At 36.6% G+C, this 19,472-nt stretch overlaps 1 protein-coding gene and 1 long non-coding RNA gene across 2 annotated transcripts in view; one reads left to right on the top strand and one right to left on the bottom strand.

The window, feature by feature from the left end:
- Positions 1-6,077, top strand: part of LOC121734964 (parapinopsin-like) — a 46,755-nt gene extending 40,678 nt beyond the window's left edge. Inside the window, exons 4-7 of the mRNA XM_042125625.1 lie at positions 3,580-3,712; positions 4,544-4,684; positions 5,032-5,121; positions 5,360-6,077. Of these exons, the coding sequence (XP_041981559.1) occupies positions 3,580-3,712; positions 4,544-4,684; positions 5,032-5,121; positions 5,360-6,034 (1,039 nt within the window). The 3' untranslated portion in view covers positions 6,035-6,077. The remainder of the gene's footprint in view (positions 1-3,579; positions 3,713-4,543; positions 4,685-5,031; positions 5,122-5,359) is intronic.
- On the bottom strand, positions 1,574-19,351 carry LOC121734972. Its single transcript, XR_006036806.1, has 3 exons — positions 19,159-19,351; positions 8,339-8,343; positions 1,574-1,594 (listed from the first exon to the last, which is right to left on the bottom strand). It is a non-coding gene; the product is annotated as an uncharacterized LOC121734972 (long non-coding RNA).
- Positions 19,352-19,472: the final 121 nt, after the last annotated feature.

Below are 19,472 nucleotides of genomic sequence, written 5' to 3'. Positions count from 1 at the left end.
TTGCTTTCACCCTCAAACTGCAGAACCAATTTTTAACCGACTTCCAAAAAGGAGGAGGTTATATGTTCGGCTGTGGTTTTTTTTTTTTTTGATAAATTATTAAAATAAAAGAACACTTTAAGTCTCAGAACAGGACATAGGATAGTTTTTATCCAGGGAAACCGAATAATTGGTAAGACTGTTCCAACCTTTACTTAAATACATAATACCTTTGAGGCTTTTACCGTGGTAGTAAACTTAAGGGAAAAAAATGAAGACATAAATGAATGAGGAGATTATCACGTCTTAGTTTGTACACGTAGGTATAGGCAAATAATAAACTGCTTAGGATACCTAAACAGTAGATCATATTCGCAAAAGTCAGAAGTTGATTACCTTATATTTACGTACTAACGATTTCTTGTACGGTGTACCTTGAGTATTTAGCTTTGGGTATGTTTAATTTAATTTACTAAAGTGCTCACTTCTCAAACTGAGGTAGAGTCAGCATCAAATTTGTCTCGGTATGCAAAATAATTTACATATAAATTGTTTTCTGCACGCTGCACAAATAGGATCTATTCTCATGACTCGACTCTCGAGACCACCAAAAACTTCGAATGATCGCAGACTCCCTGTGAACGAAACAACGAGCGTCGAGCCTTATTGGTTACATTCGAGGCATCAAAAATAAGGTCCCAGAGCGGGAATTATCCCGTGTGACAGTAATTATACGTGGGAGAGCCATGCTTCGGCACAAATGGGCCGGCTCGACCGGAGAAATACCACGTTCTCACAGAAAACCGGCGTGAAACAGCGCTTGCGCTGTGTTTCGCCGAGTGAGTGAGTTTACCGGAGGCCCAATCCCCTACCCCATTCCCTTCCCTACCCTCCCCTATTCCCTTCCCTTCCCTACCTTCCCCTACCCTATTCCCTCTTAAAAGGCCGGCAACGCACTTGCAAACCTTCTGATGCTGCGAGTGTCCATGGGCGACGGAAGTTGCTTTCCATCAGGTGACCCGTTTGCTCGTTTGCCCCCTTATTTCATTAAAAAAAACAGAATTTTTCGGACAGTCGTCGAAGCTTAGCGAGGCATACGTTTACTGTCGAGAATCAGGAACATACAATTTATCCTTGTATTTATAATTGTACTGGCATAGTATTCGGTTTAATCGTCCTTATTATCCTCTTACATATTATTATACTTACATATTAAAGCCAGTGATCCAGTCCAGCGCCATGGCTGATTGCATTCCAGTGCACTCCAGTGCATTTCAGTGCCTGTTTACATTATTCCAACAGCAATCCAGAGCTGGAAATGATCACTGGATTGGAACAATGTAAACCGGTCTTTAGACCACAATTTTGCATGTTGTGTCTGACGGTACAGCGGACGGTATTTGGTACTCAGTGTGATGAACAAGATTTTCATCAGATAAACCACTTGCGTGAGTTTTATCGCCCGTCTACAGGTGCGGCGAAATGTTGTAGCAATTAGATGCTATTTTGAAAATAACATGTCTGTATTTTTTTTAATTAAATAGTTTTTATTAATAAAAATATATATAAAAATGATATTATAGCTATATTTTCAAGGTAATAAATTAAAATATTACTACGTCTACAACAGCTAAATTAATATAATCACATGCGAAAGGCAATTGATTAAAACAAAACATTAGTAAATCTTCCACTAATTACTTTAGAAGATGCCACGATCACCACTCACAATGACAGAGTAACAGACATACACATCAAACTTATAACATCCCCTTTTTAGGCAGGGGCCGGGGGTGTCATACTACGGCAAAATATAAAAGCGAGCAATATTGTTCTAGTACCATTCTACGCAGGGTAACAAAAAAAAGTGTCTAAAGCGGGGAATTGACTACCGGGCTGCCCGCGGGCCGCCGGCTACAACACTGCATTGAGACGTCGCATCGCAAAGAAGTACATTACTTTTCTAAGGTTGTTTTTGCGATGCGACATCGCAACGCAGTCGGCAGTGTTGTGGCCTGGCCTAATAGGCAGAAGGCTGACCCACGTATTTCGTCGCGTAACGTCAAATACAGCCGTGAGGCGACAGATCACTACAAACATTGAATTGACATTTGACATAACCCGACCAAATGACGTACGTCTGTCAACTGCCTATGATCTATGAATTTTCTTCGATTCTTGAAAATTCTTCGATGGTACATAAATACATAATTTATTGAATTTTGACATTTCCATTTTTATTTTCACATGCTGTATAAAATTATTCACTTTTAACAAACTTTTTGGCATTATTATAGTAAAGTATACAAAACACATGATACTAACATTGTAACACTTATTCTGACATACACAACCGAATTGAATTGTAACATAATAAGATATTAACAATTTTTTCCTAAGGCTGTTATTTTTAATTGCACATTTGTATGGCTGAATTTACAAGAACAATATATTTTTTTAAGGCTACTGACTTCTATGAATGTACCTTCGAGGAAATTGATTCCTAGGCAGTTGACAAACCAACGTCATTTGGTCGGATCATGTCAATTCAATAGCTGTGATCTAACTACGTAGATCCCCCATCCGCCTAGGAATCAACTTCTCTGATAGTATGTATCGGCATTCGGCAGTGTCAAATTTATATTCTAATTAATGGGTGTAGGCCACTTCATCTTCAACAGCCCCTTATATCCAGCGGGTACGCGTATACAATTTTTACCAAGGCGTACTCGCCACTTAGGGCAATGGTAACCTATTGTATTTCTTTTACTTCTTGTTTCCTTCATCGTATTGTCTTCTATTTCAGTATTTACCTCGTTTGATTGAGTTGTTATATCTTCCGACTCTCCGTTGTAAAGTGAAAAAGTAACCATGCGAAGAATTTCGTTCATTCGTAGCCGACACAATATGTCCGTCATGTTTTCTCCTTGTTCCATGGACAGTTCTTTAGCAACTTCATTAACTCTATCTATGACATTTTCTTCTCCATGAATGTCGAGTAGTTTTGATAGTACACTGTTAAATATGCTCACTGATGGCTCACAATCTATTTGTTTGCTACCTTCGACTGCGTCACATAATTCAGTATTGAACACTCCCAGAGCACAAAGTTCTGACAGTAAGTTTCTTGTTTCAAAAGTGCTGTGTCCTGATACAGATTGTTCCATTGTCTCACGAGAAGGTGCACTAAGGGAGCACCCTAGTAGTGTAACGAGCACTACAGTTACACCAAACATTTTGCCACATATGTGTCCGAACTCTCGACTCTTTACTGTAGCCGAAGTAGGATGGGGCACGTTTTATAAGCACCCAGTGACTCAAGTGTGGTCGAAATGACGTGTGTTAGGAATTGATAATAAGTAAACACTTTGCCTGTTGCATTTTCCTTTAAAACATACATACCTTATAATGATTATTATTAATGGATTTACCTCAAGTCGTATTTACTTTAAAAAAACAATAACTTTTAGAAATTTTCGTTTTTTTACGTTTGTTTGTTGTAACTGCAACACAGTTTTCTTTTTTGCAGTTGCACTGAATTATAGTGTTTGTTACATTTGTTGCAGTTGCACTTAATCGTGTTTGTTGCATTTGTTGTAGTTGCTCAGTGAATTGGCACGAGCAGTCCAGGAACACACTCACCTACATCCTGTTCCTGTTCGCGATGGGTCAGATCGTGCCGCTCTCCGTAATCACCTTCAGCTACGTCAACATCATCAGGACAATGAAACGGGTCAGTCAGTATTTATGTACTTGTAGCTTAAGGGTCAATTCAGATCGCAACGTGACGCGTAGATATGCATTTCTAATTTTGTATTGAATTGACAGATTTGCGTGACGTCTCACGCAATGAAATCTGTCAAATCTATACAAATAATAGCGCGCCGAAGTTTTAATTAAGAACATAAACTACGTATTGCCTAGTGCAAACTAAGTCCACGTGCTTCGTGTTCGTGTTCGGTTTTGTTCGGCTATTTCCGTATCCATTCGGCCTGCCCTGTCTGCCCTGCCCCGGGGCAGTTACAGATACCGAACACGCTATTAGAAATGCATGTACGTGCGTTGCGGTCTGAATTGACCCTAAGGGCCTGTCTAAGCCCGGCCGCACATTGTCCGAAATTTCTGATCAGAAACAGTTGAACGTCCGCGCTGTCTCTTACATTTTGTACTGAGCCGAGTAAGCTCGAACTCGCCGGAAGGATATTTTGGATAGTGTGCGGGGTGGCGGTCCGGCGGAATTCAACTGTTTCTGATCAGAATTCGGACAATGTGCGGCCGGGCTAAATCTCCACGTCACGACGTCGTCAACGTGGAAAAATTTAAAAATATAATACAACAACAACAATAAACAAGTTAACAACATTAAGACTCAATTTCACCAACTTCTGTTAAAGTTAATGCTCGAAGTATCACATTACCTCTCTCGATTTTCATAGTAACGAAAGAGAAGACATGACATTTTAACAAGCCGCTAACACTAACAGACTTCGGTGTCATGTCTTGTTTGTGCTTTAACAAGTTAACATGCTAACGACGAATTTTAATAACATTTAACAACAAACAGAACTCGCAGCGGCTGGGGCGCGTGAGCCGAGCGGAAGCGCGCGCGACCGCCATGGTTTTCATCATGATAATCTCGTTCACCGTCGCCTGGACGCCCTACTCCATATTCGCGCTGATGGAGCAGTTCGCCACCGAGGGCATCGTGAGTAACAAACATCTGTGTCTATCTTTGCAAAGAATTCTTCAGCTATAAGATCTTGACCGACGCTATGTTGTGAATTTAATTTGGAAATGATATTGCATGAGCCGGCACAGCAAATATTCTTGCAGGATGTACGACAATAGATGACAATGTTATTATTAAAATCCAGATAAATCTAGCATAATTTTTAAGCAATTAGAAGAGCTAACTTTAACATATCTATCAAATAGATTAAAACAATTCTAAATTCTAATAGTTATTGGATAAATACAAATTCTTTAAGATATTTTAATGTGGACCATAACATGACAGCACCAGTATATAATTTCCATGTTTTTTTTTCTCAGGTGTCCCCTGGAGCAGGAGTCATCCCGGCACTGGTGGCCAAAAGTTCCATCTGCTACGATCCTCTCATTTACGTTGGAATGAACACGCAGGTAAGAATTTAAAAGGAAATTTATAAATCTCAAATGTTCTCCTTACACTTAATAAGCATTCTATGTCTACTTTATCTACAAGTCAAGTTTATTAATAAAGATGATTTAATTCGTTCTAATCTAAGTGATTCAGGAGAGCTCCAACTCTCATAATAAGTATGATGAAGATATGAATCAAGTAGCATCATCATAAATAATAGGAAATACTCGACAACTAACAAACTAATTTTCCTTTCAGTTTCGTCAATCAATCAAGCGCGTTTTTGGAATTCACTCGAAGCGAACAACCTCACAAACGGATAAGAACTACAACAATACCATCCTATCCCCCGCCCACAAACTATCAGCCTACAACGATATCACTGTACGGTACAATTCCTCCGAAACAATAGTGTCCAGCACACCTATATCCCAAAGGGAAAGAAGCGCCGTACGCATCGAAGCTCAGTACGATATGATCAACGAAGGCAAAGCCAAAGCCAACCTAAGCACCATCCAAGAGAGCAAAGGTACGTCGGAAAATGAGAAATCGAGTATACTTGACAGAGAAGAAGAGAAGAGTACTCTAGAAGATGTGTTTGGAGAATCCTGTCAATTGAAAGAAGGTTCGACGAGTTCAGCTTTACTAGAACCAGAGAAGATTGAAAAAGATAAGAAGCAAAGTACAGTCGTTGATGTGACACATAAACAAAAAATTAAGGTCATCCAACACAGCTACTCTCTAGATTTGGCCGACCCGCCAAGGGAGAAGAAAAGGAAGTACTCGGTCGAAACAAAACTAGACGCGTTTAATTCCAAAAATTTCTTGAAAGACAACGTGACGAATAAGATATTCCATTCGGATTTCATACAGAAAGATAAATGCAGAAGCTACTTATGTGACTTTTCGAATGAGGACGACGCTGATTCTTAGTATTTCCAAACCGTAGGTAACTTTGTTCACTTGTATGTACTCCAGTACGTGTATTCTTGGAATAAAACGCGTCATTTAATGCAATTGATGTTATAAACAAACTAAGTTTATGTCAAAAAAGATCATTTGAACCGATTAACGAAGCGTGGGTTGAAATTTTAGCGTTGAACGTAAAAGAAACCAACTAAAATCTTAAATGACCAGATAATGAAATTGCCATATTATGTTTTTGAGATGCTGTTGAAGTTATAGAATGTAACAGTGGTGCTGTCCTGAAGACAATTTTATAGATACGATAAGAATCTGTGATAGACACTCAGTGCCAAAGTTTAGATGAAAATATTTTTGGATGGGTAAAAAAAAAACGAATTATTAGATAGACTTAGATCGGTTAATAGATCTTTTAAATGCTCTTTCATCGTCATAGTTATAGAAATATCAATTCTATGCCAACTATTGTCATCATTTATGATGTAATTTTGAACTCTCCTTATGTTTAGTTTATAGGATGTATAAGGAATTTCAGTAGATTAAAGTGAATTCTATTTTTCATGTCTTTAGAATATAATCAATGTTGCTTTAATGTTGCTAAAATCTAAATGATTCATCCAATTTTAACGTTTTAGTAAACATAGTAGTATGGACCAATCAACATATTTTTATGAATTTAGCTGTGTCGCCTTTAAGGCTAGACTTAAGATGACTGTATTAACATTTTCGACTCTTGTTAATAGCCCTAAGTCTCTATTTTCAATATTCATAATATTCTTTATTGACAAAATAGTGCGCTTTGGTTTTTTAGAAATTATTTAATTTGTGTTTATTAGGCATCCTTATATTTTTTAATTATTATGCAAATCGACAAAAACAATCTTACTATATTTTCATATTTTAAATCATTTTATTATTCTCCAACTTTAGATAAAATAATATGCACTTTTACGAAAATAAAATTATAAAGTGTGTGTAATTTATGTGTTCTTCGTTGCTTTATAAATTGTAATTAATTTAAGTTTAGATATAAGAAAATAATATGTTAATAGGTAAAAATCGCCGGTCGTACAATTTTTGCGATGGGACTAAATACGAAGCTTCAGAGGGTTAATTTAGTTAATAGCGTAGAGATATTTTTTTGAAAACAGGTGCATATCTCGCTTATAATTATACTATTAGGCCATAATTGCAGTCGGGTAGGCCACGATGGATCCATTAGGCGGAGTAATGTGGAATGGTGTATCCACGAGTTGAGCCTGAAGAGGCAGAGGTGGTGGGGCTGCGGTCGTGTATCTCGCGTTTCCCGTAGTCCCACCTTCAGGAGATAGAACACCGTTGAGGTTTTAGTGGGTAGTCCCGGGTGCGTCTTCCTTGCGCCCCGGGGAGTCCCACATACCTCAGTGGTCCTCCCCAGGCCCCGGGGATGCGTAAAAGCATTCCCCCAACGAAAAAAGAAGGCAATAATTGCAGCTCCAAGCACTAAGTACTGACTCAAGATTGGCGTTGCGTTAAGAATAACAACTTGGTGTAGAAGTCTAAAGTATAATTGGACTTTTTTTCGCAATACGGGAATGCGCATAACGTGGCCGGTCAGGTCGGCCTGCGATCAGTCCGACGGCCGACCGGATTAATCGGCTTTCCTGTGTTTTCATAACTACTTATATCTAATATACTATATTTTTCTCAATTATAATACAGGGTGCAATTAAACCTTCCTGCCAAATTTTGATATATTGATCCTTGTTAAAAATAAAAATACATGTATTTTTTCTTTTATAGTCACTCAGTACTAAAATGTTGAGAAATACCTTCCGAAAGTTATCCTAAAAAATACTACAATTAATAGACACGAATCACGATGCGTCGGCCGCGCGTGACGTGCCCCCGCGCGCGTGCCTCATCCCGCGTCACCCCCTCTCATTCCCCCGCGCCGCGAGTGACCGTTCTGTAACGATTTTAAATGGGATAAAATATGTCATTGAAAAAAATAACACCCAATTTTTTTAGTTAAATGGACTCTCCTAATGATACCTAAGCCCTGGAAAAAATTTGGAAGGAAGGTTTAATTGCACCCTGTATAAAATATATTACTTGCCGTATTGACAGTCATTAAAATATTGTTAAGTATATTAATTGTTAAGTTTTACTACGATCTCAATTAAATTTTTATAATAATCAAAGAAATTAATTAAGTATATCTTATAACAATTGTATGTACTTATTTAATGTTGTTTTTTTAATAAAGCACAATTTTAATATTGTTTGTTTGGTCTCTTTATCGTATGAAACAAAGAGTAATTATGTACCTACCTAAACTAGAGATCGCCCAATGGTCGAAATTCGACATTAGTTTCAACGACATTAGGACTATTACCTATATTTTGAAAAAAAAAATATTGACTTTATCACAATATCATATTTTTTTCAACTCTTCTCTCTGAAACTCATCACTCAGCCACAGTATAGCAATATTAGTCCCTAATATGTCATATTGCTATACTGTGACTCAGCTGATCTCAGACTGGCCGTGTACAAGCATCGTTTAAGGTTCAATAAAAAAACTATCTATTCTCAATTTGTCAACTTATTGTCAACAGATTCAACCATAAATAAAAGAGTTTATTTCGTATGTATAGGCTTGTCACTCAAAAATCTGTCATCTTTCCTAGTGTGTGTGTTGTAGTGTGTGTAATGTTTTATTTGTTAAAAAATGTATGATAAAATCATAATTTCATAATAATATTAGCTCGATGCACTCCTTCATCATATAAACTATAACTGTGCAAAATTTCATTCACCTACGTTTCCGTATTTTTCGTCAAAAGTTAAACAAAGTTTTTCACTCGCGTATTAAGTATATATATAATATTATTTTTAACAAAAAATTAAAACCGACTTCCAAGGTAAAAACAATAATAATATGAACTAAAAAGTATTAAATAACTCTTACTCTATAATAGTGCCTTTTTCAGAATTCGTCTAAATCTCAACTATTTCTGTACATACTACAGTCTTCATTATTTGAAGTCGGTACCAGCTAATTTTATCGTGAGTTCAGTCAATGTCAGAATATCTGAAGCTTTTGGGACTGGTACCGACTTCAAAGTAATGAAGACTGTAGTATGTACAGAAATAGTTGAGATTTAGACGAATTCTGAAAAAGGCACTATTATAGAGTAAGAGTTATTTAATACTTTTTATTAAGAGTTATTTACTCACTTTCGTAATTATTATACAAAATCAAGATTATACCCTATACAACAACACAAGAATTTTGAAAATCGGTCCACAAACAGCGAAATAATCATCAAAAACATCTGCTTCGATGCAAAATATCACGAAAAGCATCAATAATTGGGTCATAATGTGATGACCCATGACATAATTATGATTTTGATGATGATGATCAAATAAATTTATGTGTTGGCTTATGCTTTCAGTTGTTTAAACAACGCCAAAGTCCCCGAACCTGTATCTATAAGGATTCAAAAGTTCTGTTGGGTACCTTCGGATCCAAGGTATAACCTGGTGTGAAATCTTACTTTTTGGTAGCATTTACCTGGAATGCTTTAGAAAAAATTTAAATCACTATATGTTTCCATACAAATTTCAAGGAGTCCCCTCGATTCCTCCAGGATCCCATCATCAGATCACCACTTTTGTGAACATGGTGCCAAATTCAAGTTAAACCCTATACAACACAAAAATAATTTTGAAAATCGGATCACAAACGGCTGAGTTATCGTTGAACATACAAAAAAAAAAAGATACATACAGCCGAACGTATAACCTCCTCCTTTTTGAAAGTCGGTAATAAGTAGTAATATTACGTAGCAGTATGAAGCATATTACGCGACCCCCTTTGCTTTTTTCTCAACACTTATTTTATTAACTCTTTGTTTTGTACTTAATTTGCAACGGCTCGATTTTCGTCATTTAATTTTGAGTATAGAATTAATCGATGTCAATAAAAAAAATTAGTATTAATTTTAAATATTATTAAGTATGTATTTTAATATCTTTTTCATATTTTGAAATTAAAAAACGGAAAAATAAAAATAAAATTTTTATTTTTCCGTTCAAGTTATTAACAATTAGTTTAATAATCAATAGAAATGTATAGTCTTGGAATCCTAACTTGTTTTACAATTATTATTTATTACTGTAAAAGTCTTAGTCTAGTATCGAAAATCTTTGTAACATTATACTTCTTAAGTTGGCGGTAAGTTTACATGAAAAAGTATTTTTAAAGCTCAGACATAAACCATTAAAGCGTCTAAAAGTTCGTGTTTCATTATAATGATGTAGGTTTACTGTATAACCCTATTGTCTTACGTCGCTGATTGCAATTAATGGTGTAAATAATTGCAATTATTCTTGTAATTGCAATTAACACGAGTGCAGAAATTGCAATTTTATTTTCAAGTAAACAATTTGAACAAAACAATGAAAATATTCTTAGTACTTACTTACTAATATGAGCTTTGCATGTACCTACATACATTGTGTTATTTGTGGTTGACGTAAAGAATACCAGTCATTATAGGCTATGGCCTATGTCCCATATCCCATGTCCTAGTCCTATAGGTAAATAACATAAGTAAGTAATATTATTACAATAATTGGGAAACGAATTGAAAATAAATTATAACTTTATTTTAATTTGTGTAGGATTTGTCGCTGAAGGTCGAAATTTTAAAGGAAATACAATGGCCATTTGAAATTTGAATAATAATATCCTTATTTAAACTCTTTAAATAATAAGTAAGTAACGCTAAATTTTGACGCAAGACGCGACCGCAAATATGGCACGATGGTAAAATATTTCAGAGATTTATTATTTAAAGTAACCTAAAACTTAAGTGAACAATTCCTTTATAATATTATGATGTACTATCAGAGAAGTCAATTCATAGGCAGGGGTGGACCCACGTAATTTGGCCGCGTTAAGCGTCTCACAGACAGACGCGGCCTGCGGTGGCGGTGGCGGTGGCGGTCAGTTGGATGACTGAGTGTTCTAGGAACGACACAGACACACGCGCGGCCACGCGGCCAAGTCATCCAACTGACCGCCACCGCAGGCCGCGTCTGTCTGGGAGACGCTTTATGTAAAAACCAGCTGACACTAGATTACTGACAGATTACTAAATTCATTCAAATTAAAAAAAAATCTTTGAGTTTTTCATATACAGTGTGTAACAAAAATAAGTGATAATACTTTAGGGTGTGTACGTGTTCCTTGTAGAGAGTTCACTGTGAAAGTAGCAGCGCCAAAAGACGAAATTTTATTTTCACTTTTGTATGGGCAAGGGCCCGAGCGTCACGAGTTTCCCCATACAAAAGTGTAAAAAAATTTTGGTCTCTCAGCGATGTTACTTTCACAGTGAACTCTCTATAAGGAACAGGTACACACCCTAAAGTATTATCACTTATTTTTGTTACAACCTGTATATGTACTTAATATCATTGATTTTTTTCATATTTAAATATGAACTCGGATTAAACGAGATGCTCTATATTCTATATCATGTGTTTTAACTTTTCACATCATGTAAAATAATCGGCCAAGTACGAGTCGGACTCGGGCACGAAGGGTTCCGTACCGTCATAGAGCAAAAATAGGCCAAAAATTGTGTTTTTTGTATGGGAGCACCCCTTAAATTTTTATTTTATTTAAATATTGTCATAAATTATTTAAGTACATATATAATTAAGGCCTTTATGAAAATTTCAAGTACCTACCTGTTCTCATCATTGATACCGACTCGCGAGTTTATGAATACAATACCGCGAGATCTCGCCAATTTAGAGATCTCGCGAGATTAGCTGCAGTTTGGTGGGTTTTTTGCAAATAATCACAATATTTGAATAAATTACGAAAAAAAGGTAAGAAATATTATGAGTATTATAAGATTAACATTCATTTTCACAATTTTTTCAATAGAATTTTATGCATCAACCATTGTTTGATGTATCTCTCTATAATTTTTAAGTAGTAAACTTTGACATACGTATCTACTATCTATCAAATAACAAATGAAAGAAACAGCCAGTCTTCTCTTCTAATCAAAGACTTCTATTTAAACTGAGGATAGAATTCTTTGCTTCTAATGCGCATTTATAATTTTGGACGTGGCGGTAATAATAAATCGTGGACGTCCGTGGTAAAACGATAACACAAATCTTTTAGTTTAATAATATTTTATAACTAACAAACCTTGTATTTTTTTTTTTCATCCCCGGTAGCGTTGGGGAAGGACCACCGGGGTATGTGGGACTTGCTACGGCTGAAGAGATGGTAAGTGGCCGCAGCTGTACCCACTAAAACCCGACCGTGTTCCTACTTCCGCGCAGGACGGAGACGCGAGGGCCTAATACATGTCTTCCGTGGCTTCCGTCCGCCTCTATTCAGGCGGACTATTCAGGACCTAGTTGAGAAGCACAGTGCACAGTTGCTTAGGCCAGCTCCTCTTTGTTTTGACTCCGTGATCGCAACTCCGTCCGTGTCAGTCCGCACTTCAAATAAGACGTTTTTATGCTCAAGTGCTATCTCATCAAACTCGCGAGATCTCGCCGAGAATCACGTTTGTTGTATGGGATATTAAATATTAAACCCTTAAATATTATGTAAGGCCTATGGGGGATTTTGTATGGACCCCGTCCCCACCCTTCAACAGTCATGGGATGCGTCTCTATTTGTTCACTGGGACCCAGAAAAGTCTTAAGTACCAGGGTCAGTTTCAAAATCAATGGGGTTTATTAAAAAAATAAACTTTTCTCCAAAAAAAAGGTGTTTATTTTTGGACAAAAAATACTTTTTTTCTACAAACAAAAAGCATATCAGGGTTCCGTAGTTAACAAGGAAACCTTATAGTTTCGGTCTGTCCGTCCGTCTGTGTGTCTGTCTGTCAGCGGTTTTTCTCAGAGATTATAGGGCCTACAAAGCTGCAGGGCTAAAATGGTCACATTTAGCAATTCCTCTCAATCAATTCAGCAAATGAATTGTCAAAACTGTCAAACTGACAAATGTCAAATCAGTACAAAAATACAGAAATGAATTGCAAGCAGAGTTGCATTTTGCGATTTTAGAAAAATGAATCATATTATGATTCATATCACGATTCTTCAAAGCGACCATTTTAGCCCCGCTGTAATTCGGCATATTGTATGCATATTATCTTAATGATGGCGACAAAAAGGTATATAAAATCTTTTTTTTGTGGTACCTCCCCATACACATCAAGCGGGGGTGTTTTTTTTCCGCGTCCATCCTATCGTGTGGGGTGTCGTTGGGTACGTTTTTAAAAAATATTATTCAGAGTATTCAAAGATCATTTTCCGATTTAGGGATCCACTTGTGAAATATGAAGTTTTAAAGTGGAAAAAATCGTTAGAGTCCAGTATCCCCCCTTCCACTAGCTCAAATTGTTTTAGCTCAGGTTTCAGGCTCAGGTTTAGCTGTTTAGCTCAGGTTGCTTCTGGAAATGTGGAAAAATTCGCGGGAGTAGGAGATATTATGCTGACTTTAAAGGAAAACTATCACGGCTAAGAAAACTTATTGAGAGATGGTATTTTTGGTAGTGAAAAAAAACACGTTACAAATGTACATTCATTGACGATACAAAAATTATCAAAAACTAGCGGTACTACAGAGCCCTATATTGCGCGTGACCCGATACGCACTGTGCTGGTTTTTAATTTTTATGTACTTACAAACAAATGACGATTTAATTGAAGACAATAATATTAATATTATGATCTCCATATTTTAACACTATTTATTTGAACATTAAGGAAATGCATATGTAAAAGAGAAAAAATAAAATAAAAACAATATATTATTATAAAACATAAGGCCGCGTCACCATCAAACACGGCGTGGCATCGTCACCGTGCCACGATACGACGCCGCCACCGTGACACGTGACGCGTGTTCCGACTTCCGGTGCCACGAACAGTGCGCCGCCCCGTGGCCCATTTAGTTTGATTGAAATCTGACAATATTTCCACTACGCGACTTTGTTTGATAGGTATTTCACATGCCTCGTTTAAGTTTAGAACGCCATTTTTCGGAAGTTTCACCCTGAATAGGGGCGCGCGGTGCACCGTTCGCGTCACCGGGACACTGTGCGGCGTCGCGCCGTGTCAGGGTGATGGCGTCGTATCATGGCACGATGACGACGCCGCGCCAAGTTTGACGGAATTGCAATGTAACCCCACGTATTTAACAGATGTCGCCATAGTAAAAAATTCTCTATTCTAGTAGATCTTTCGAATGACACCTGTTTCTGCTCTGTTGGTTGGTGGGGACGTTTCTTCTCATAGTCCTTTAATTTTGTTTTTAGTATTTGTTGTTACTCACTTGTTAAAGCGGCAACAGATATACACATTCTGTGAAAATTTCAGAAGTTCAGGTTAGCGCAAGTTAACTAGTATAATATAAACTTAACGTTAATTTTTTTTAATGAAATAAGGGGCAAACGAGCAAACGGGTCACCTGATGGAAAGCAACTTCCGTCGCCCATGCATGCGTCGCACACTCGCAGCATCAGAAGAGCTGCAGGTGCGTTGCCGACCTTTTAAGAGGGAATAGGGTAAAAGGGGAGGGTAGGGATGGGAAGGGAAGGGAAGGAAATAGGGGCGGGTAGGGAAGGGAATAGGGTAGGGGATTGGGCCTCCGGTAAACTCACTCACTCGGCAAAACACAGTGCAAGCGCTGTTTCACGCCGGTTTTCTGTAAGAACATGGTATTTCTCCAGTCGAGCCGGCCCATTCATGCCGAAGCATGGCTCTCTCACGTAGAGACTTCTGAATAACATAGCTTTTATCGCGGGCTTTCAGCGCGTATAATAAATATTTTTTTTAATTTTCACGTTTCCTGAGCGTGTAGTTCGAAAACAGATGAAAATTTGGAAAAACTGTATAAAATCTAATTTATAGTGAATTTAATAACCTTTAATTTCATCCAGTTTTTTAGTTATTGGCAAAAAAACAAAAATTTAGACCTTTGTCGCCCCCTCCCCGCTCTCTACCTCCGGCTCACCTCCTAGACGTCTCAGTCTCAGGAATTTTAGTATGTTTTGTCCCTAATCACCCTGAATAATTCCCAGCAGAAATCGCTTGGGTTCCCGCTCACGCACTCTATATCCTCGTTTGAGACTTGAGTCATTCGTTAACCGGACTATTAAGGCAATATTATAAACAATGTGAAGGAAAATCTGTCAATATTCAACTCTATAAAATATAATACATATATTATATGATTAATCATTTATTAACTGGTGCTTTGCGTCAGCGCAGGATTAGTATTATCCATATTATAGCGATACTAAAATAATAAACGCGAAAGTGGTTCTGTCTCTTAACTCTTCACGTCCAAGCAGCTGAACCGATTTTGCTGAAAATCTTTCAAACTGTAGTCCGTGTGTAAAAAAACTTTCGCATCGGTTTTTAATAATGTCAGTGCCCCGTAGGGCTCTCCCTTAAATCGCGAATCCGTGCGTTTCAAAACCGCAAAATTTTTATCGCAAGTTCGGATACTCTCATAAGATTCAAGTGCGAGAAAAAAGACGGTCTTTTTGCACAATTTATTAGGTAAAACAAATTATAATATTTTCTTCATTAAAATAAAGATAAAACCTAAAAACTTCAGCCAAAAAGTCGCAAAATTGCGTCACCTTTTACTTGAGTTTCGGTGAGAACAGGCCCTAACGCTATCTTAATATTATTATGTTTATGTTATTCGAGTTCGACAGTCTAACTCGAATAACTTAAGTACATACATATTATGTAGGTATCGGTGAATGTAGAACAATAATCAGTGTTGTTTGTCTAATTAGAGAGCTTTAATACTGCGGCAAGATGTGACGTCACAATTGAAGACGTAATGTGGGTAACAATTTGAAAATATTCGTTCCTTGCATAAAGAAGGATGGGCATTTCGTAAATCGTACCCTTTCCAGAAATGATTCCTTACCAGCAACACTATAAACTGATGCAATAATACAGGGTGTTTTTATTTATGATTTGTTCTTAGGTACCTTGTACCCTCGTTAACTTTTTTGTCCCATGGTTTAGAGGTTTTATATCATAAAATAAAATGTAAGTACAACTTTTCAAGCCCTTTCATTTGATATTATATGTCTGGATGTGCTACAGCTTGGGTACGGGTTCCATACAAAAATGCCCCTTGTTCTTATATCGTATAGCCAGATAATGAAGTAGGCAAGGTTTGTTTAAATGACGAGGGAGAAAAATATGAGTAATTGCCCTTAAGTTATAAAATTTCAGTTATCCAATTCATCCAATAATTACGTCTTCAATTATAATTGTTTATCCCTACTTTTACATGGGAGAATTGAGCGACGAGCGTAGAGTCATCAGAGATGCAGTGGCGTAACTATAGAGTGGCAGGGCTGGTAAACTACCTCGGTCCCCCGACCGGCGACCCAAAAGGGCCCGGCCCAAGAGGCCGTGAGGTCAGAAAATTTTTACTTATACATTGATTGTACCCGTTTCATTATTTACGGATAGGGCCCCGTCAATTTGCCACGGGCCCCTGATGGTATAGTTACGACACTGCCGCTACATGGTATAAAACTCTTAGTAGGTACGTAATGAGGTATGTCTAAGTGTCTTAGGCTGGTTAGATTAAACACAAAGGCCAGAAACCGTCTGAACGTGGAGCATGCCATGGCCCATGATATGAGATGCGCGTTGAGTGTAGGTAACTGTGGCACAATGGTGAGCGCGTTGGTAGCTCAAGCCGGGGGCGCGGGTTCGAATCCCGCCAACGGAACAAAAAGTTTTCAAAGTTCCTGGGTCATGGATGTGTATTAAATATGTGTATAATATAATAAAAATCTTAAATATACGTATAGTATAAAAGTATTAAATATATTTCCGTTGTCGGGTACCCGTAACACAAGTCCTTCAGGTACTTACCACGGGGCCAGACTGCCGTGGTGTGAAGCGTCCATAGATATTATTATTATTATTATTATAACTGAAACTAATATTAAATAACTTGTAAGTTTAAAACAATAATCAACCTTAACACTTATATTCACACTAATAGGTACACTTAGGATACTTTTTATTGAAACTTTCATCCCGGAAAAATGTACGGTTCCCGTGCGAAAAACGAATTTTGCAAGAACGGAGTTTCCGGTATACCCTCAATATTAAATCGTTCACTACGTAAATATACGTAGGTACTACGTGAGGAGAATTTTTTAAACCTTTTAGCTTTCGGCTGTACAATAAGCATGAAACTAAAAGCTTTTTAAGAGCTCTTAAAAAGTCATCATAATTTCTCTCCGTTGTAAAAATGCGTATCATCTGTATTGTATTTTGTGGTATTTTCGTCGGTCCTAATCGGTGTTTAAGTACGATAAAAACAGCGTTTGTGTTAACATTAAAATTTTGCCGTGTAATAGCAGAAGAATGTCTTGACTTCGAGTAATTTTTCTCTTTTGATGTAGGTAGGTATATAAAAATAATTATTTATATAATAGAAAAATAACAGTTACGCATTATAGAATATTAATTTTTAGTAGATAATATACATGATATAGGTACTGACTAGGACCTAGACCCTAGGCAGCCCACGTAGGCAAGTGGCAAAACGCTATAATGTCTAATCCATATATTTTGTAGCGCTAGCGTTAGCGCTTTGCCACTTGTCTACAGGCCCAGGACCCCGAGCGAAACTAATTGGAGACCCCAGGCCTAGGTGATAGTGAATAGACTAACTTAAAACTAATCAGAAATAGCAAATTAGGTCTCGACATTTTGGAATTACTTACGTAAGAAAAAAAACTGGCATCGATTTAAATGTTTATTTAAATATCTATGGGTATGTTATAAAATACTCTACACACTTATGAAATACTGAACAAAACGATAAAATTTACAGTTCAAACATACGTAGACGAAATAAATACGGGTTACGGTAACATCTCATTAAATTATATTTACAATAAAAATTTCCACTTCCATTTAAAGTATGTAGGAGTTACATTTGGGTGCTACAGTATTATGTTAAAATATGTTACATAACATATTTTTGTCTTATATAAGTTACAAAAACAAAAATTGTTGTTGCTATTAATTAAATGTTTTAAAAAGTTATATTGTAACTGCTTATAGAATATAACAACCGGTTAAATATAATACACCTTCATTAATTATTAGATCCAGTCACTTTTTATGAAACGAAAAAATGTTATTCTTCTTCTAACGTTCTAGACCAGCCTTTCCCAAAGTGGGCGACGTACGTTTTCAGTGCGTTTCATACCGTTTGGTATGAAACGTACTGAATCCAACAAGAAACGAAGGTAAATTAGGGTTGGATAAAATATGAGAATATGGGTACACCGTTGGTCATTGGTACAAAACTCGACAGATATGACGTAATGAAATGATAGGTGATGGGACTGGCAAAAAGTTCCTACGAAACATGTAAAAATACAAAATGTAAATATATCCAAAAACGTTGGTTTGTCGTATTATATTTATCTAGCTATTTTGTTAACGGTGATACAACTGAGAGTAGCGGAGCGGAGAGCGATTTCTAACTTTTCACTGAAACAAGAATCGATTAATATTAGATGGTTTTAAAATTAATTAATAAACCTTTACTGGGATTAATGAAATTTTTTTTTTATTCATACAAGAATGTTATTGAAAACTGAGTATTGTGATTTAACTTTCTATAATAGACGGTCAACCATAGGAATTCCTAAGAATTCTTAGGAGATCGTTCATATACAAATATAATATACCATCTTACGATGATAGAAAGCAATATAAATAATGCTTTACGAATCTACGAAAATATATTTTTTAAAGTTCGCATAAAAACCGCTTACCGCTCCGCTCTACAATATGGTCCTCCCTTTAAACGTTAAATCCTAACAATTCCTATTTAACAATACGTATTTAGCGACTCTATTATATTCACTAAAAGGTCCGATAGAAACTATACTGTCAATACATTTCTACAGAATCATTAAATAAGAAATAACTTAAAAATCTTAAAAGTTCATACACAGCTATAAAATTAATTGTAATATAAATTATAAACATAAAATTTTGCACATTTATTTTAAAATAAATACAAATAAGACAATGTATTGACAGCATCGCTCAAGATTATAATAAAATTCGATCCAAAATGAGAAAACTATGACCTAATAGTAACCAGAATCACACAAACTTACTTCCAAACGGAATACAGTCTTATACAAGCAAAATCCTTAGGCTGGTATTAGGGTGCCCATACACGGGACAATTTGTCGTTTCGATCGATCGTCAAGAAAATCGTCCAATCGATCTTTTGAACGTAAAATCGTTTGCGATATTGCTACACACGTACAATTTGTCGTCCGATTTTAACATCGAGGAGATAATTGTCCCGTGTATGGCCACCTTTAGGCTAAGG

This window comes from Aricia agestis, chromosome 16 (assembly GCF_905147365.1).
Source record: "Aricia agestis chromosome 16, ilAriAges1.1, whole genome shotgun sequence".
Classification (NCBI taxonomy): domain Eukaryota; kingdom Metazoa; phylum Arthropoda; class Insecta; order Lepidoptera; family Lycaenidae; genus Aricia; species Aricia agestis.
This window is presented reverse-complemented; position numbering and strand designations above follow the sequence as displayed.